The sequence below is a fragment of the Lagenorhynchus albirostris genome, chromosome 7 (assembly GCF_949774975.1).
Source record: "Lagenorhynchus albirostris chromosome 7, mLagAlb1.1, whole genome shotgun sequence".
In the NCBI taxonomy this organism is placed as follows: domain Eukaryota; kingdom Metazoa; phylum Chordata; class Mammalia; order Artiodactyla; family Delphinidae; genus Lagenorhynchus; species Lagenorhynchus albirostris.
Window position 1 is genome coordinate 90014656 of NC_083101.1, and position 21368 is coordinate 90036023.

Genomic DNA, 21368 nt, shown 5'->3' on the forward strand with positions numbered 1-21368 from the left:
AAAAATATTTTGAAAACTGATTTAAAAAGTACATTAATGAAATTTTTGACTTTGATTCTTGCCATATAAACCCAGATGAAATAAGTAGGTGTCTGTGTTGAGCATAGTGAGAAATCACCAGAACATCCCTACCTTGCAGCGGCACTTTGGTGAGAAGATCCAGCTTTGGCAAAACCTTTCCTTCTTCATCTATTTGTATCCTCCAAACAATTACTAGTTCAAACCTGAAAGAGGTAAGATGCATTGCTAAGTGCTCTTGAAATCAGACTAAACTGTATGCAGCACCTGCCTCTCTCTAGAGGAGAGGATGCCCACCCAGGCAGGAGTGCTGCTGTCCTCCCAACCATCCTGGGAGTTCCTGCCCTTCCCCAAGGCCGTGCTCAGACTCTCCTGATATTAAAGACCCACAGATGAAGAGAGAATATGGCCAGTGAAACATGAAAAGATGTTCAACATCATGAACAAACAGGAAAATGGGAACTAAGACCATAGTAAGATACTGTTTGTACCCACTGCATATTAGCGTGATCATACAAGTGAAGTACAGGATATAGAGCAATAAGAGCTTAAAAATTACTGGTGGGAAACATAAATTATACACTACTTTGAAAAGAATTTGGCAGTGATAGCTGAATCTGCCCTATGACCCAGGAATTTCACTTCTAGGTATATGCCTAAGAGAAGCTTGTGTACTTGTGTGCCAGAGGACATGAACAGGAATGTTAGAAATAGTGGAAAATGATGAATAACCCAAATGCCCAAGACCTGAAGAATGCAGAAATACATATATTCACCTAATGGAGTGTAAGCACTGAAAATGAATGAACTACAGCTACATGCACCATCAGAGGTGAATTTTGGAAATAATGTTGAATAAGGCAAGTTCCAGAAGCTTACATAGCTACAACACCATTTTAAGAAGCAAAACATCATTAGGCACAGGTCACAGAAGCACATCCTGTCCATGTGCACATAAAGGTGCCCATGGTGGGTGGAGGGAGACCCAGATGAGTTCTCCCCTCACTCAGTGCTTGCTGACTCCCCACATTTCTTGAAATAAGTTGGTGAAAATAGAGCTCCACCCCTCGTGGCCTCCCCTCCTTGGCCTCCTAAGGACCCCAGCAGTGAGACTGGCACCTTTTCCTTATAGACCCCGTCTGTGTTTAGAGTCCCCACATGGTCCCCCTTGTGCTCTCCTGCCATCGGCTGCTTATCTGTTATGACTCCACAGACATATCTCAAGATGTCAGTTAGGTGGTTTACATTTGTTTTCTATTTGTAATCCTCATTTTTAACAGGAAACAACCGTCTGGGTGTTGGGGAGGGACTTGGTGGGGCCTGTGCACTCACCCTGGTCGGCTGGGGTTCCTGATGCCCATGCAGCTGGAGGAGGCCCCCTCTGAAAGGTGCACAGCCTCTGGGTACTTTTCCTGTGGGGAGAAGAAATGGTTAGAGAAATCTGTGGGGCGCAGGGACGCTGTTCCAGGTGACTGAAAAGAAGCAAGAAACCCTTTTCAGGTGTGTCTCGCATTCCCTGAAAGTCTTTAATTTTCAGGTGTGCCATTTTCTCATCCAGGCATCATGGCGTCCTGGCCATGGCCGTCCCCACTCCTGCCTTCTGTGGTCATCAGCACTGCCTGTTCTAGATCTCCACTGACACACAGCCTCCAGGATTCCACACCATCAAGTGCCCAGTGTTAACAGGTTACAGAACTCCATTCTGATTTCACTGGCTTGTCTACCCAGGGCCCCACAGCGTTTGGCCGACCTGCTTCCTTTGTCTGTGTCTTGTGACCACATACAGCTTGAGGAGGCTGGTCAGGCATGCCGGCCAGCTGACCCACCAAGGTGATGGTGATCCTGATGACTGAAGTGAGGTGCTGTCTGCCAGGTTTCTCATTGTAAAGCAAATGTTTTTCTCTAGAGTGCTAGCATTTGGCCTTAAAAGCCTTTCAAACTGAGGCCTGTGGGCTGGTCCCCACCACAGTGGATGCTTCCACCATCTGTCCTCACACTTGCTGCCGAATGGCCCTAGCCTGCATATTGGTAACTGTGGGCACTTGGCTCCTGCACAGCCCGCACGGGGCCACCTGGACTCTCCCAGTGACCTGTGTGTCTCCCCCAGGCATGGTGTCTGGCTATTCTGGATAATAGGGTTTCAGGGAGCGTGCTCTGCTAAAAGTTAGCTTCATGATGAGATCGTGTACCATTTTAGAGTCAAAAGTATCCTCTGTAAAATGGAAATGAAGTCGAATTTCACGAGTTTCTAGGCTTGCAACTCTAAAGTAGGGTTGGCTTTTCCCTCCATGTAATGTAATAGTTCTGGAAATGTCTGCTTCTATTATTTGTAGGGGGCTCTGGGAACCTCTAGTATTAGACTTGACTTGTAGATCGTTAGAATAACAAAGCTTTGCAAGAATCTGAACAGAATGTTCACAACAAATAGAGTAATGAGTGGCCCCATCTTCTCAATTCTTGGAAAAACTTATTTTTGTTTGTTCTTGTGAGAACAGATTGCGGGGTTGGGGTGATATGATAGAGACTAAAAGTAGGCTCCACAGTAAGATTCTAAGTTCCAAAAGGGTCAGCTTTTGAAAGACACATTTTCTTTCCCTCTTCTCACAGCTCCTGCTGTAGAAACGGATACCTGGACTGATGCTGAAATCACATGTAAGCCCGGCCATGTCCCAAATCCAAACCCAAACCCAGCCACCGTGGCTGCCCCAAACCTCATGGAAGGAAAGTGAGGTGCGGCTTCCTCTGAGAAATGTCTGATCTAGCAGCCAGTCAGAGAAACCCCTCCTCCTGCAAGAGAAGGGGCAGGGCTGGAACTGTGGGTGAGCAGAACTTGCCTGCTTCAGAGGATGGGGCCTTCCTGAGGATGCAGGTACTTGATGGGCTGAAGAAAATCAGCTCCTGTCAAATGAGGTCTTGTGGGGACAAAGACGTGTCATAACCTTTAAAGGGCCAGCCACATATCAGTGAGTTTGTTGCCAGCGTGTGAGGCCAGTGTTCTCAGACCCCTGTGTGAGAAAGATGCTGATGGAGCAAGAACACGTCCAAACACCAAGCCATTCTGACCAAAGGCTGGGTTGGGCCTGGTTTAAACTTAGATGATTTCTAATTTCAGTGAAATAGTTTTTATGAGAAAATGTATACCTAAGTTTTTTAAATGGAAAGAGTGCTGGGTGATTTTTAAACCTCAGCCTCTTCTAAATTAATAACAGCTGTATGAGGAATGTAAAGGAGAACATGTGAATGTGGCAGTGTAACTTCCAGGCTGAGCTGGAAGCACATGGCCTGGGCCAGTTCCAGCCTGAGGCTCAAGGGCTTGGTCTGCTTCCAAGCAGACCTCACAGCCTCTCTAGGCCTTCTCCTCATGAGCAAAAAGGAGGGTTTAGATTAGAAACTTTCTCTAAAAAAAATAAAATTTACTCTCTTTAGTTTTTAAAATAAAAAACCAGAAGTAGAAACACTAATGTTAGGAAGAGATCAGGCATTTAGTATGTGTTTCTGGAGACCTTTTAGGGGCTTGTGTGGAAAGTTCCCTTTTATACAAGTTAATAATATTGCCCTGTTTATCCAGCTTCATTCACTTGTCTGGTGACCTCAAATATTCAAAGCTGACAGGAAGAAAGCAACTAAAGGCTGAAGAGTAGCCCAGAGACGCAACATAAATAGCACAGTCTAGATACCGTCAACGATAGTTAGAAATACAAAGGGTGGGTCTCGTCCACATGAGACATGTACAGGTGGCTTTGAGGGAGAAGACAGATAAGTTGTGAAATGTGATACAACTCTAAATGCAAAGTGGGCCTGAGGTCATAGCATAAGATCAGCATATTTCAATAGCGATTGAAAGTTCTACATATTACCATATTTGACATTGAGAAAAGCCAACTGAATCACCAAGAAAGGATTAAGATGATGTACTCTGATAAGGCAGCAATCTGGCCAATATATTTTAGAATATTTAACATGAAAAAATAGCTTCACACAAAAAAAGTTGACTGGAAAGTTATCAGCCTGACCTGGAAAGCACCTTAGATACTTCACATGCTGCCACTGGTGAAACTAAGGTCGAGGTCTTGTACATAAAGGGAGCAAATGGGAGGCCTGTGCTTCCCAGTGTTGTTGGGAAGGCTGGGAACAGGCTGCATGGTGCGGGTCCTTTGCACACACTGGGCCTGTCAGCCTTCCATAGGAAGCTTGTTCTAAGCGGTAGATTCAAAATGGATGTTTATTTAGCTGCTTGCCATATGCCTGGACTTTTCAGTCAAGAACTCTCCTGGTGTTTATGATAGAAAAAATGGTAGCTGTGAGAAAGTTGCCAATTTGTTATTCATCCCAGTTTTCTACCTGAGATCTACTCTGCTGTTGGAATGGCTGCTGGATGCTGGTCCAAAGGGAAGAGAATTTTAAACAGAACTTCAGAGAAAACCAGCCTTGTGTTACGGATCAGTCATACCATCCCGCTTCACCCCCCACCCCCACTTAAATGAATGGGAAACCTTGAGTCTTTAGTTTAAATGTACACTTGAGTGTCCATAGATATACTAATTCATCTTGACTTTAATATTTTCCCAAAGATTATGTCTGTCTGATTCAGTAATTTTTTTCCCTAAATTGAGGTATAATTCACATTAACAAAATTCACTCCTTTAAAGTGTATAATTCAGTGAGTTTTGGTATAGTCACAAGATTATGCAACCATCACCAGTTTCTAACTGCGGAACATTTTCATCCCCTCCTCCCCTGCCCCCGCCCCATAAAGAATCCCTGTTCCCTTTAGTTACTGTGCTGTTGGGGAGAGGTGGGCATGGGTAGGAAGATGTGGGACTCCCAACACAAGTCAGTCTGTGGAAGTGCCCATGAAGATGGCAGAGGTGGAGGCCAGGTGTGGGGCAGGGAGCACAGGCAAGGCTCAGGGAGGAGGGAGTGGTTGACTGTGGGGCTCCCTCTGTGGTGCTGGGACAAAGGTGTTGGTGGGGCCGTGAGGAATTGTGCTGGATTCTGGTGGATGAAGAAGAATCCAGGATGAGGAAGGACACAGACACAGGCTGTTCCACAAGGAGCGCTTGTTGCCAGGAGAAGCAGGGAAACAGTGGAGCTGCCAGTGAGGGATATGAGGTGCTGGAATTGGGTGTGTGCAGATGGGAATGGGTATAAAGGATGATGGCCAATCCTCAAATCATCATGGCATTGGGACAGACTTAGGTGGATGGTGGCAGAGGCAGCTGATAAAGTTAATTTGTAAATCAGGACCCATAAAATGGAAGTTACCCCTGAGGCCTGGCCCACGGCACACATCTAAAGCTAAGTCAGCCTGCATATCTGGACAACACCTAACCCCAATCACAGTCCTCCAATTCAGCTTTAATGAGCTCACTACACCCTAGAAAATGGGATCTCCTAGCCAATCCTGCCTTGTTTTTGTGTGGGCTCTTTAACAAGGCTATAAAACTCCCGTGGGAACAGTGTCCCCCTGCTTGTGAGGCCCTGGACTTCCCCAATTCATGGATTTTTTCATTTGAATAAAACACATCAAACTTGTTACTAAATTGTATTGCTTTTGTCACTTGACACAGTACACAGACTCCAAGTTGCTGGGTGTAGGAAAAGGAGGGAGAGCCCATCTGCCTGTAGGCCTGGGTTGGGGCATCACCTGTAGCAGCTCTAGGCTGGGGGCCTGTGCAGCTCTGGGAGGGTGTGCGGCCAGAGTCAAGATAGGCATCCACACTGTGCCCCACACCCAAAAATCCTGAGACAACTGTTCCAGTTGTTCCCAACATCAGAAGGCTTAGAAATGCCTACAACATCTGCACTTAGAAGACAATGTGCTCTTATTTTAAAGATGAAGCTAACAAACGTTAAGTGGTTCCTCTGTGCCAGTCACAGTTTCTTTTTTTTTTACATCTTTATTGGAGTATAGTTCCTTTACAATGGTGTGTTAGTTTCTGCTTTATAACAAAGTGAATCACCTATATGTATACATATATCCCCATATCCCCTCCCTCTTGTGTCTCCCTCCCACCCTCCCCATCCCACCCCTCTAAGTGGTCACAAAGCACTGAGCTGATCTCCCTGTGCTATGCAGCTGCTTCCCACTAGCTATCTATTTTACATTTGGTAGTATATATATGTCCATGCCACTCTCTCACTTTGTCACAGCTTACCCTTCCCCCTCCCTGTGTCCTCAAGTCCATTCTCTATGTTTGCGTCTTTATTCCTGTCCAGGTGCAGTTTCTTTACACACATTTTACATCTATATAATCACAGATGTCACATATGATGTTATGGAGTGAACAAGTGTACCATTTTGGGGCCTCTGAGGCCATTCTGCCCGGGTGGGACCCTCTGTTATCTCCCTGCAGGCTCACTCACAACCATTACACCCACAGTCAGTCGTCCGTTTCTAGAGCGAGCAGTAGATAAGATACCCATCACCCCTGGACACTCAGTGGGCATTTCCCCAAATGGGGCCATCTTCCTGCTTTACCAAAACATAACATTCCAACCAGAAAATTTCAGATGTCCCCAGCTCCCCTCTGTGCCCATCACAGCCCCTGCCCCCACCCCCCAGTCTCCAGTCGGTCCCTGCTTCAAGTCTTGGGGGTTTGGAGAGTGAGACGTCTTGGGCTGCAGATGGGCCTCAGCCCAGGTCTGACGTCGCCTCATGATGCTACATCAGGAGTGCCACAGAAATGCTGCTGTGCTTTTGGGGTGACCCAAAAGTCACCCTTTTCCCTCTGTAACTGGTATTTTCCAAGGGGACATCGTGAGACCAGGCCACTGTCTGGCTCCTCAGTCAGATGTCCACTCACCAGCCTGGGCCTGCTGCTGCCTCACAGCTGAGTCAACCACATGAGGGTTGCCAAAGGGTGACAGTCTGTCTCCATCATTCCTTCCACATTGACGAGAAGATTTCCACCAGAAGAACGAGCTTTTACTTCTCCCTTATTTATTTATTTTGTCAGTATTGACCCTAATTTATTCAACAGGTATCAGTGTTTCTCCAAGGAGCTAAGACCTGGGCTTATTGCTCCCGGGGCTTCAGTGCATCCAGGCCCTCTCAGGGGAAACAGCTTGGTAAGACAGGTTGGTGTGACACACGCACACACCATAGCCCCTTCAGAATCCTTCTGCACATGCATATTAACAAGCAGGCGATCACCCCAACACCTCGGTCCACCCCTCAGAATTCTCTAGCCTTCTTTCTTCTGTGGCTCTAAAATCACTCTATTCCCAGGAAGGAATAAAGTTTACACGTATAATCCTTCTACAACTTCCCTGTTTAGAATGGAAAGGGGAAGGTTAGACAAGCAAAATCAGTCATATATACAGCCAAGAAACATACACCATGCAATCAATCTGAAGGCAAGTGTACCCTTAAAAGATCAACCCCATTAAGATTACTAGACAGTAAACATCACTTCAGGTGGGGATACATGTCCAAACAGTAGTTCTGTTTTTAAGATTGTTTATTTCATTCTAAGCTAATTGGGTAGCAATTGTATGCTTTTAAATGTAGTCTGTTCCCTCCTAGACTGATAATTAAAAAGGCAAGCCAAGTTGGTTTCTTTTAAAATAGTCAGAAGTGATAATTAAGAAGCTGAACACACACACACATATAAACATAATCAATGCTAGAAACTCTTTAGAGGTAATTTCACAACTTTCTCTTCATAAAGTTTTTAATATGTAATTATGCAAGCAAAATAATGAAATGCAAGCAGATGATGAAAGTAATATTCCAGATATTCACTGGCAATTTTATCATTACTAAGGTTGAAACTCTCTCATTATTTCATAAATCTCAAAGTAATGTCCAAAGCATTGAAACTGATTATAATTTAAAGTAACTATGGTCTAATTAAAATTTTTTCATTGAATCACAGACTTTTTGAGTTTTTAAGGTGTTTAGTTTCTTTTTCAAAAGACAAATTACACACCCATACTGCCACACACAATTTATCGATCTCTTAACATTTGCAGGCCCTATGCACTTGACGTGCATTAGCTCATCAAATGTTCACAGCAGTCATATGAAACCATTGGTATAATGCCCATTTAAATGAAACTGAGGGGACTTCCCTGGTGGCACAGTGGTTAAGAATCCGCTTGCCAATGCAGGGGACACGGGTTCAAGCCCTGGTCAGGGAAGATCCCACATGCCGCGGAGCAACTAAGCCCGTGCGAAACAACTACTGAGCCTGCGCTCTAGAGCCCGCGAGCCACAACTACTGAGGTCTGCATGCCTAAAGCCCGTGCTCCCCAACAAGAGAAGCCACTATGCAATGAGAAGCCCGCGCACCGCAACGGAGAGTAGCCCCCACTCACTGCAACTAGAGAAAGCCTGCGCGCAGCAACGAAGACCCAACGGAGCCAAAAAAAAAAAGTAAATAAATAAATTTAAACAAATAAATAAATAAATGGAACTGAAGCTTGAAAAAATTAAGATACTTGCTCAAGATTGCACAACTAGTAAACTGATTCAAACCTAAGGAAATAGGTTTCCAAAACCTGAGCTCATAAAAATTCTACCATTTAACATTTCTAAATTCAAATATAGTTGTAATACACAGGTCAAGTGTGATTACAATCAACTTGTAACAGAATTCATGCTGGCAACTGATTTTGATGGTAGCAACAGAAACATTTTTGTTGGGAAACATAATAGCCCCTACAGGTTTGTTCATATATTCCATGTGGTATAAGACTTAAGTCCCCAACAGTAAAGGGCTCCTGATCTAGTGAAAGCAACTTGTTGTGTCTATTTTTTTTGAGGGGTGGGAGGGGGTGGCCCACACCATGTGGCTTGTGGATCTCAGTTCCCCAGCTAGGGACTGAACCCCGGCCACAGCAGTAAAAGCCCGGAATCCTAACCACTAGGCCACCAGCAAACACCCCTGTGCTTATTTTTATTAGAAGTCCACAGTTTTCTCTCCAGAGGAGTCAGGTTGCAGAGTCCAGGCCCTTTCTGGAGGTTCCTAGCTTTTTCACATAGGCCTTCTGTCAGGGTGAGGACGGACTGACTCTCATATAGACTTTCTACTAATTCTTCTCCTATCCATAGTCCCTCTATCAGAGCTTCCACAGAACAAATCAACTTCCTTCAAGGGTTAGGTCGCAGCTTTCTCTGGTCCTCATCAAACAACACACTGTTATCTGCTTCCTGTATGTTACTGCTGCCTTCCTCTGGCCTATTCTTCATCCTTGTGCAGTATGTCTTTTAAAACTCTCTACTGTCATTTCAGAAGGGTTTTAGCAGGGTGCCCAACAAAGGCAGTGTGTTTCAATTGTCCATTTTTGAGGCCTTTCATGTTTATATTTTCAATTTTCCCTCATACTTGATGAATAGTTTGGGTATAGAATTTAAGGTTTAAATAATATTTAAATTACATTTTATATATAGAGCTAATGATATATGTCCAAACTTGTATTCTAGAGTCCTATGTTAAAATGCCTTCAGTTTTTAAAAATGGGAAGAAAATATATGAACCATTGTCAACTCATGTCCGTAGAAACAGAGGAACCCCCCCCAACCAGGACAAAATAAAATAGGGCACAAATAATTTATGTAAATAAAATTTTAAATGGTTGAAATTTTGGGGGCTTCCCTGGTGGCTCAGTTGTTAAGAATCCGCCTGCCAATGCAGGGGACACGGGTTTGAGCCCTGGTCTGGGAAGATCCTACATGCCACGGAGCAACTAAGCCTGTGCGCCACATCTACTCAGCCTGCGCTCTAGAGCCCGTGAGCCACAACTACTGAGCTGGCGTGCCAAAACTACTGAAGCCCACTCGCCTAGAGCCCGTGCTCCGCAACAAGAGAAGCCACCACAATGAGAAGCCCGTGCACCGCAACGAAGAGTAGCCCCCGCTCGCCACAACTAGAGAAAGCCCACGCACAGCAACGAAGACCCAACACAGCCATAAATAAATAAATAAATGGTTGAAATTTTGTATTACATCAAATCCTGCTGGTTTAAAGAAAAATAAAATAAAATGAATATTAGGCATGAGAATTAAAATGTGAGAGGGAAAACAAACCTTGGTAAAATAGTCCAAAGGACGCTAATAATTTATTCTATTTGCACAATACTTCTAACTTTGCCAGGTCTTTACATATTTAATCACAGGATGACTTTATGAGGCAGGAATATAAAATTATGTCCATTTTAAAAATAAGAAAAAAAAAAGGCTCAGAGACTTGCAAGGCTGCTCCAATGACCCCAAGCTCAAAGTAAAGAAGCCAAGCTGAGCTGGCCTCCTGACCCCAATGCCTTTCTCCAAGCAAATTTCAGGTGACCCACTAAATTAGGAAATTTAGAAAATTTAGAAAATTCTAGGAAATTAGAATCTGTCCTTTGGCTATTTTATCTTTAAAAAAAAAAGCTTGACTTTGTTGGCCCACATCCTCTGTTTCCATTTTCTCTTATTGCTGGGCGCATAATCCACCTTGGACAGTTGTGCAAGCCTCTGGGGTCCTGGGGCCCGAGTTCCCCTCCAGTCCATCAACACGATGTCTCTCTATTCCCAAATAAAGCTAAAGTTTGTGCAGGTCTTTTCCATTTCTTTGGTCAGCCTCAGCCTCTGGTATCAGCTCAGTGCTGATCAGAGTGAGGGAGGTCAGAGTGAATTCACCCTAAAACCAATAAGGCTTATAGGCTTCAGGGACCAACACCCCCCTCCTCATACATGGGCTCCTTTCAAGACCCTCTACTGAATTTTTATTTTAAAAACAAACTTTAAAAAAAGAGTTTTAGACTGACAGAAAAATTGGGAAGATAGTACAGAGTTCCTATATCATTAACATCTAATATTGGTGTGGTATATTTGTTACAATTAATGAACCAATCTTGGGACATCACTTTTATAACTAAAGTCTACACTTTATTCAGCCAGCTTAGTTTTTACTTAATGTCCTTTTTCTCTTTCAGGATTCCCACCCAGGATCCCACATGACATTTGTGAGAGAGAGAGGAAAATTCACCTAGATTCTTACTCTATACACCTCCTTATGTCCTGCCATGGGTGTAAGTATTTTGCTTATTATTATTATTGTTTTTAATAAGGGGCTCCCATTTTTCCCTTAAAGACTCAAGAGAAAACGCATAGTTGTTTTTGGGGTCTTAGAATAACACACGTCTTGTCATCTGGCCACAAATGATATAAGCATCCCCTTCAGGACTGGGCAGTAGGAAGGGGCCAGCTGATCCTGGGCTTGACTTGAGACTCAAAACAGGTAACAGGAGAGTAGCAAACATGGAAAATGCTTTCATGTATGCATTTCTCTACAGACCATCCATGAACTGGCAAAACGCATTCTGTAACAGTTCAAATTTTCAGCATGGAATATCTCTTAAATTGATTGAGGGCAGAAGGATTTTTTTTGCTACCTTGTCCTGAAACTGCTTTATTCTCCTAGAGGAGCTCTTTATTTATTAGTTTTTTAAATGTTTGTTTATTTATTTAGGCTGCTCCGGTCTTAGTTGTGGCATGCGAACTCTTAGTTGTGGCATGCACATGGGATCTAGTTTCCTGACCAGGGGTCAAACCCGGGCCCCCTGGACCACCAGGGAAGTCCCTAGAGGGCCTCTTAAGTAAAAGTATTTCAAGTTCATCCTCTCATACATCATGAGGCCTACACACATGATGAACTTGGATTGACTAATTCATTCACTCAGAATGATTTGCAGAGTGTCTACTGTGTGGAGCTATTGTGGACTGTAGACCCGTTTTTCTTTGCCTGGCAAGCTTTCTTATTACCCCTCCTCTGGTAACAGACCTGTCCCTGTTCACAGGATTGGCTCAGGTCATCACAGACTGTCAGCTCCTCACAAACAGCATATGATGTGTCCTGGGCCAACTGACAGGTAGATGCTGGGAGGACAAAATCTTTTCCTACAGGGGTTGCTCAGCAGACAGCCTCTTCCAGGTTGTATGAGGCCCGTGTGTTGTCCAGAGAACCAGCAGAGAACCGTGCAGAGATGAGGGCCTCACAATGGCAGGGAAAATCCTCTTATCTTGGTGTGATCCCCAAACGCAGGCAACCTTTCTTTGATTGTCTGAACTACTCCAGCCCTCTACTACTACTGGAGTGACTAACTTTCCCTTTTTAAAAAAATATTTATTTATTTTTGGCTGTGTTGGGTCTTTGCTGCTGCATGCGGGCTTTCTCTAGTTGCGGCGAGTAGGGGCTACTCTTTGTTGTGGTGCGTGGGCTTCTCGTTGTGGTGTCTTCTCTTGTTGCAGAGCACGGGCTCTAGGCACGTGGGCTTCAGTAGCTGTGGCACGCCAGCCCAGTAGTTGTGGCTCACGGGCTCTAAAGCACAGTAGTTGTGGTGCACAGGCTTAGTTGCTCCGCAGCATGTGGGATCTTCCCGGGCTAGGGCTCCAACCTGTGTCCCCTGCATTGGCAGGCGGATTCTTAACCACTGCACCACCAGGGAAGTCCCTAAATTTCCTTTTTTGCTAAGCCAATGTGAGTTAAGATTCTGTCCCATCCTCTGTCACTTGCATTGAAAGAGCTCTAATAAAAACCACGGGCACTTTGTTAAATGCTGGGTATGTCCTGAACAAAATAACACTGAGCATCAGGAAAGTACAAATAAAAACCACACACCTGAATGGCTACAAACAACTGACAAAAGCAGTGTTGAAACTGAATTGAGCAACTGGAACCCTCACACCCTGCTGGTGAGAGTATAAATGGGCACAGTTACTTTGAAAAACTGTTTGGCAACACCTCAAAGCTGAACATACATCTACCCTAAGATTCAGCAACTCTACCCAACATAAACATGTACATGTGTCACCAAAAGACATGCACACAGCAGCACTATTTACAATTGCCAGGACCTGGAAGGGCCCAGGAACAGAATACTGGGTGAATGCTTTGTGGCTTACCCACAGGACGGAAGGCTACATGGCAACAAGGGGAATGATCACCAGTTATACTCCACATGGACGGACCTCATATGGACACCGTATGCAGTGACAGGTGCCAACCCCATCCTGTGGAGTCCTGTGGCAGGTAGGTGGGCCCTGGCCCTGGCGGTGTGGAAGAAATGACAGAAGGGAGCACAGGGGCTCTGGGGGCTGCTCTTTGCTCTGCTTCCTCTTCTGGCCAGTGGTTCTATGATTTTGAAAGAAATTATCCAACTGTATATTTATGATGTGTGCCCTTTTCTGTGTCTATATATTTCAACAAAAAGTTAAAATACAAAAGACAGCATCTCTGAGCCCATGAAGCATACGATCTAGTGGAGAAGACAGACATTAAACAAGTAAATACACGAATGCCTCCCCTCTGCCACTGCCATCCAGCATGGAGAATGCTTTGTTCTTTTCTTCATCTGGAAGCTCTGTTGCCATCAAGATTACTTTGCTGTCTCTTTTGCATCTTTTCCAACTGTCATGTCTGTCCTGAAGAGCAGTGACCATAAATGCATGAAATATTGTGTACAGATGTTCCAGGATTTGGGACAAAGAACATAAAATCTATTTTCTTTTACCTGATCTTCCTAAGTTAAGACTAGCAATCTGCAAGCCTTTCTTTTTTTTTTTTTTGGCGGTACGCAGACCTCTCACTGCTGTGGCCTCTCCTGTTGCGGAGCACAGGCTCCGGACGCGCAGGCTCAGCGGCCATGGCTCACGGGCCCAGCCGCTCCGCGGCATGTGGGATCTTCCCAGACCGGGGCATGAACCCATATCCCCTGCATCGGCAGGCGGACTCTCAACCACTGCGCCACCAGGGAAGCCCCCCTTTCTTGATGTAGAAGTATCTGAAATATTGTTTTGGGAAGCAGTCAGTATGCCTTTTCTTGGGTCACAATTAATAGCCAAGGGCACATCTTTTTGTTTTTTTTTGGTTGCTGCGCAGCATGTGGGACCTTAGTTCCCTGACCAGGGATTGAGCCCGCGCCCCCTGCAGTGGAAGCTCGGAGTCTTAACCACTGGACCACCGGGGAAGTCCCCAAGGGCAGGTCTTTTGATAAGTATTTTCTGGATTTTTTTTTTTCTTGAAGGTCTTATCTTATGCACAGTAAACTTTTATTACTCGTATGTGTGCTCTGGATAATGTTTTCAATGCATTCCCACCCTCTGGGTATTTCAATGTGTGGAAATGCTTAAAGTTGTCTGAAAATATGGAGATCTTACTGTTGACTCCCTCTTGGGTCATTTACACAGAAGTGCAATTGTTTAACACTTCTCTGTTCTGAAAATATGGTCACATGATTTTGTTCAACTGGAATTAGTTGAATCACATTTGAAATAAAGAAGGGCCAAAAGCTGCAGCTTAGAAATTTTTGTTACATGAAAATTTTACTTGTAAAGATATTTGTTTGAACGTTTATAAGCTTTCTACTTATCTTTCCTAATCTCCTTCTATTAAAGTTCAGCTAACTTGTACATTTAAATAATATTTGAAGAAACATACTAATTTCCAGAGGCTGAGGCTGACCAAAGAAATGGAAAAGGCCTGCACAAACTTTGGCTTTATTTGGGAATAGAGAGACATCGTGTTGATGGACTGGAGGGGAACTCGGGCCCCAGGACCCCAGAGGCTTGCACAACTGTCCAATGTGGATTATGCGCCCAGCAATAAGAGAAAATGGAAACAGAGGATGTGGGCCAACAAAGTCAAGCTTTTTTTTTTTAAAGATAAAATAGCCAAAGGACAGATTCTAATTTCCTAAAGGTCATACTTTAGCCTCAGACAAACACATATTCCATGCTGTTTTAAATATCAAAAGCTGTAAGCAGAGCATTTACACATTTGTAACAGGAAGAGGGTTCTTTATTTACAAGTGCCATAAGCACTGAATACTAACCAGATGTAGTTTACTGCCTCTTATAAAGAAGAAAACATACGAGACGAAACCAAAGTTTGAGCTTGAAAAAAATCTTAAAACAAGTGGTTAACAATTTGTTATACTAACAGAACTAGAGAATTTGAAAGCCCTTTGCTGAAGCATGCCTCCACTGACACGCTATTAGTGAACTTGCTTAAGCAGGGCCCTCTTGTTTCTTCCAAGAGCACTTGCAAATATATGGGCTTTTCTGCCCACACCTTTGTATGTGAAAGTGATGGTGTTCTGGTAGGATGTTCCTAAATGACTGGCCTGAAGACCCTGACTTATGCAAACATGGTTATGAATGTCTGAAATCATTTAATTAATTACAAGAGGAAGGTGATTACCTCAAGCATGCTTTTCCGAAGTAACCAATCTTCAAGTTCTTGAGGCAAAAAATATAATCAGCCTTTTCTTTTGGGGGGTGGGGTGGGCAGTGATGGTGATACTGTGCAGTTCGTGTTTATCAGAAAAATACACTATTTTAAACATGTTAAAAACACTGTAATCAAAGATTGGATAAAGACTAATAGAATCAGGAAATGTGAACATATGGTTATTTTCAATTTAAATTACAACTAGACTTTGTAAGATAAGGTAGTTTAGAAAGGCATTCAACAACAATTTGAACTATCATAAATAGCTTGAAGTAAAATAGTTCAGTGTGAAAAACAGATCTGCAGGATGCTTAGTTTGAAATATACCTTAAAACCATACAAAACCACTTCAGATCCACTAGAGTACCTATTATAAAAAAGACAGACAGTGGCAAGTGTTGGTGAGAATGGGGAAAGTGGAAACCTCAGGCATTGTTGGTGAGATGTAAAATGGCACAGCCACTTTGTAAAACAGTTTGACAGTTCCCTTTTTCCTCTTTTTAAAATGTCCTTTATAAATTCTGAGATGATATATTCACGTACAAAGTAAAGTTATAATTGTTCCTTTAAACGCAGTCCCTCTTTTCACACAGAATCCTGTCATTCAAATCTTTCTGCACTGGGACAAACAACTGAGGATATCTGACAAGGTAATAACATTCTTCTCTTTAAATATAGCATCTATTTCATTCTCTCTGTCTGGAACTCTTATTAGATTACACTGAACCACCTAATTCCATGCTTTTTAACTGAACTCATTTGTTTTCCATCTAATTATCTTTCTGTTCTTTGGGTGGTTTCTTCAAATAAATCCTCTAATGTTCTCTTTAGTAATATTTAACGTGTTGTTTGACTTATCCACTGGTTTCTAAATTTTTTAAATTCTAATCACGTTTTAAAAATTTAGAGTCAATTTGTTTCTTTTTCCAATAGGCTTTTGTAAAAAACTGTCCTATATTTTAAATTAGATCTATTTGTTTAGTTATTACTTTGATATCTTAAACCTTGTACTTTGTAGTTTTTGTCCAGATTGTTCTATAATTCTCACTTAACAGAAGTTTGTTTTATACAATTAATGTATAATTTAAAAATATTTTATTTATTTATTTATTTTTGAGCTGCGTTGTGTCTTAGCTGCGGCATGCAGGATCTTTTGTTGCGGAACCCAGGCTCTTTGATGTGGCACGTGGGCTTCTCTCTAGTCACAGCACGCAGGCTCTGTAGTTGCGGCGTGTGGGCTCTTTAATTGTGGTGCGCGGGCTCCAGAGCGCATGGGCTCAGTAGTTGTGGTGCACGGGCTTAGTTGCCCCGCGGCATGTGGGATTTTAGTTCCCCGACCAGGTATCGAACCTGCATCCCCTGCATTGGAAGGTGGATTCTTAACCACTGGACCACCAGGGAAGTCCCAATTAATGTATAGTTTTTTAATGTGCACTTGCTTCATCTGGGGTCATTTTTGTCTGTGACAGTTATGTATGTGTGAGAATTTCCCTCCAGGGAAGTTTCAGGGTGGCTTCTCTCAGAGCCTGGGGGAGTCCCTGTATCTACAATTTATATTCCTTTCCAGATTTGGGCTTCTACCTAGCCCACACGTAGGCAAGGTAAACTGAGACCTTGTATATATCTATGCCAGGGATCTGAAGAGGTGAGTTTCTCCACCTGCCAAGTTCCCTGCAGCTTCTTTGGGGTGGCTGGCACTCTTTCCTCTTCCTCTTTCAACTGACGGAAGTCTTTGAGGCCCCAAGCTCTGGGAGGAGGATCCACCCCAGCATCTGATGCAGCCCAGGTTGTCCTCCATCTCTGACCCAGGGCCCAGATCTGCTCTGAGATGCTGTGGGCTGGCCAAAACCAGCTCCTGCTCTCGCTTTGATTTTTCTCCTTATTTCTGGCTCTCAGGACATTTTTACTTCTTTCTTTTGAGCTTGACTATGTACTTAAAACATGTTGTACTTAATCCAGAATTTCTGTAAGATTAAAATGGCAGGGGAGGGTACATATGGCCATCTCGGCCTGCCGTATTTCTTTTTTTTGTTTTTTCTTTGGCCGTGCCATGAGGCATGAGTGATCTTAGTTCCCCGACCAGGGATCAAACCTGTGGCCCCTGCAGTGGGAGTGTGGAGTCTTAACCACTAGACCACCAGGGAAGTCCCTGCCGTATTTCTTTAAGTCTCCTCTTGCTTTCTTCTTGGTGAGAAATATCACATTTTCATTTCTCTTTAATTATACAAGTAATTAACAAATGCATTCTCACTTTAATAATTAAATGGTTAAAGCTAAGTTAAACTCTTCTTTGATGTAAGCCCAATTCTAGTCTCCATCCCTCTCTCCCCAGATGAGTATCTTGCAGATCTCTTCTCATATTACAGATCTCTATGGACCCACAGCAAATAGGAAAGTTACACCTCAATTAAAAATGCCTCAATAGAGAAAATTTAATAAATACAATCATACTACACCATATTGTTTTCGCATTTCTTTTTTCTTTTTTTTTTTTTTTTTGTGGTATGCGGGCCTCTCACTGTTGTGGCCTCTCCTGTTGTGGAGCACAGGCTCCGGACATGCAGGCTCAGCGACCATGGCTCACGGGCCCAGCCACTCCGCGGCATGTGGGATCTTCCTGGACCAGGGCATGAACCCGTGTCCCCTGCATCGGCAGGCAGACTCTCAACCTCTGCACCACCAGGGAAGCCCTGCATTTCTTTTCTTCACTCAACAATGTGTATTGAAGAGCTTTTCCTGTGAAGATAGAGCTGCTGTGTTCTTTTTGATGACTGTGTAGTATTCCACTGTGAATAATTTTCAAGGGTGTGTCAGCCTATGAGGGAAAAGTTCCTCAAAGGAAGGGGGTGGGGCTTCCCTGGTTGCGCAGTGGTTGAGAGTCCGCCTGACGATGCAGGGGACGTGGGTTTGTGCCCCGCTCCGGGACGATGCCACATGCCGCAGAGCAACTAAGCCCGTGCAACACAACTACTGAGCCTGCGCTCTAGGGCCCGCATGCCGCAACTACTGAGCCCGCATGCTGCAACTACTGAAGCCTGCACACCTAGAGCCGTGCTCAGCAACAAGAGAAGCCACCGCAATGAGGAACCCATGCACCTCAATGAAGAGTAGCCCCTGCTCGCCGCAACTAGAGAAAGCCTGCACGCAGCAACAAAGACCCAACGCAGCCAAAAATAAATTTTTTAGAAAATCTCAATAATCACTTATAAGTATTGTTATAAATGAAACAAACTAAAAAGAAATAATCAGTAAATATTTACTGACAGATTAATAGGCACAAAGCTTGCCTTAGGCTACACAATAGAGCACTCCAACAGTATAAAGATGTTCTCTTCAGGAAGTAAAGATAAATACATGCTGATTGAAGAAAGTTATATTAAATTTTAACAACTTTTCTCTTTCTTACAAAAGCTTTACCTGGGATTGTCTATGTGAAAATACTTTTGTTAAATATGTTTAACTCTGTACTATATTATATCACCAACACCCAGCCAAGCTTTTATGACCTGCACTTGCCCTAGAGATCATAGTTGATAGGACTAGGGGTGAACACATGACCCAAGCTGGCTAAATCAGGTTTTCTGGAAAAATCTGAAATTGAGGGCCATACCACCAATCTGGGAAGTTGCTTGAACTGAAGGTAAATAGGCTTGGGTTCTTTGAGATGGGCCATTGGCCACATTCCTGTCAACACAGTGGGAGCTGTCCTGCAGAAGGCAAGACCTGAGAGGAGAATGAAGTGAACATACAGAAAATGGTAGAGATGATTTAACTCAGAAGAAGAAAGCAAGATGAGAGTCCGTGAGGACTGCCTGGACCATGAGGGTGACCTCATTCCTGGTCCCAGGCCCTTGGGAATCCTTAATGCCCTTCAATAAGAGGGTATTCTCAGTGTCCTTTCAATACACCCATGTTGTACTTAGGCTTATTTGAAGTTTCTATTACTTGCAATCAAAATGTATTTACAAACAAAATGGTCATTTCAATTCCATTAGTGACAATAAAGAGTATGGGATGGATGAGGGAGATATTTTTGCAGAAAGACTATCTAGGTCATCATGAGTGAACATAGACATTAAAAGAGAGGCAGAATCAAGCTCTGAATTATTTGTTCTTTGCCTTTGGTCAGTCTCCTCAGTCCTGAAACAGTTCTTTTTACACAATTTTTCCAGCTTTACACTTATTTTCCTATGGAGAAGATTCAGTGACCTCTTCATTCTGCCATATTTGGAAGTTCTACCACAAATGACTTTTAAAATTTTATTTAAATTTTATCTCTTTGCCTCTTTTTGATTAGCTTTTAAAAATTTTGCTTTTTCCCATATATTAGTTGGGATGTCACATGCTCTATTTCTATATGTCAAATGGTTACCTTAGATATTTTATCATGCATACTCATCAAAGTCCAAATTAATCCATGTCTCAATCCTCCTCACGAACAAAGGACTTTACAGCATTTTAATTTCAGTCACACTTGTACTTTTGAATTCTAGCTTAAAAAAAAAAAGACTTCCCTTGACATTATTATGACTTTATTATATGGTCACTGTTTGCTGTATTTACCATATTCTTTGCTCCTATTGCTTCTTACATCTCAAACCTTCTTAGATCATTTTCCCTCTGCCTGAAGAATATCCTTTAATTCTAACATGAACATCTGTTAGAGGTGAATTCTCTCAGTTTCTAATTGTATGACTTTCACTTTTATTTTTTCCAAATTTTATCGAGATATAATTGACATATAAGACTGTATTAGCTTAAGGTGTACCATGATTTGATATATGTATATATTACAAACTGATCACTGCTGTGACATTTTTATGCATATTTCTGTATACACATGTGCACACATTTCTTTCGAATATATACCTAGGAGTATGTGTATCTTCAACTTTTACAGATAATATCAAAGTGTTGGTACCAATTTACCGTCAAACAGCAGTATATGAGAATAGCTATTGTTCCATATTCTAACAATTGGTACTATCAGTCTTTTTACTATTAATCATTTTGGTGGGTGTGCAATGGTATCTGATGGTGATTTAAAATAGATTTTCCCTCATTTGACTAGTGGAGTTGAACATGTACATGCATTTATTGGTCATTTGAATTTTGGGATCAGTCTGTTCAAATTGCTTGCCCATTTTTCCCTATCAGTTTTTGGAGTTCTTTACAAATACTGCCTGGGATATACCAAATTCTCAATAAGACACACTTGCCATATAAACTACTTATGATTGATTTTGCCATTTAATGTACCAAGATATATCCCATATCAGTAAACACAAATCTACTTTGTTATTTTTAAGGCAATAAGGCAAGCCATTGTATAGATATACAATATATTGTGACTTAACCAATTGTCTATTGATAATCTTTTAGGTTATTTGTAATTTTTCACTATTTTATATACTACAATGAATATCCTTCTAAGATATTTTTGTACATTTTTAGAAGCAGAATGGTTTAATGTTGAGTAAAGGCTGATAAAATGACCTATATAAAAAAATCTATCAATTTATATTTCTACCAACAATGTGTAAAAGTGCTTATTTTGGAAAGAGTTTGAAAATTCTCTTCTCTTAGTTCCTGTAATTCTTGTTTTGTTTATGGTTTCCTTTGCCGTGCAAAAGCTTAGAAGTTTGATTAAATCCCATTTGTTTATTTTTGCTTTTATTTCTATTGCCTTGGGAGACTGACCTAAGAAAACATTGCTATGATTTATGTCAGAGAATGCATCACCCAGATACCAAAACCAAAGATGCTACCAAAAAGAAAATTACAGGCCAATATCTCTAATGAATATAGATGCAAAAATTCCCAGCAAAATATTAGCAAACTGAATCCAACAACACATAAAAAAGGTCATACACTACAATCAAGTTGGACTCATCCCAGGGTCACAAGGATGGTTCAACATATGCAAATCAATCAATGCAATACACCATATCAACAAAGGAAAAGAAAAAAACACAAACGATCATCTCGATGCAGGAAAAGCATCTGATAAAATTCAACATCCATTCATTATAAAAAATCTTACCAAAGTGGATACAGAGGGAACATATCTCAACATAATAAAAGCTATTTATGACCAACCCACAGCCAACAAAATAGTGAACAGTGAAAAGC

At 42.4% G+C, this 21368-nt stretch overlaps 1 protein-coding gene across 3 annotated transcripts in view; it reads right to left on the bottom strand.

Annotated features, from left to right (window-relative positions):
• CENPP (centromere protein P) overlaps positions 1-21368 on the bottom strand; it is a 229613-nt gene that overhangs the window by 1612 nt on the left and 206633 nt on the right. For all 3 annotated transcript variants that reach the window (XM_060155480.1, XM_060155478.1, XM_060155479.1), the window contains 2 exons: positions 1351-1430; positions 133-224 (listed from right to left, as the gene is read on the bottom strand). In XM_060155480.1, coding sequence (XP_060011463.1) covers positions 133-224; positions 1351-1430 — 172 coding nt within the window. The remainder of the gene's footprint in view (positions 1-132; positions 225-1350; positions 1431-21368) is intronic.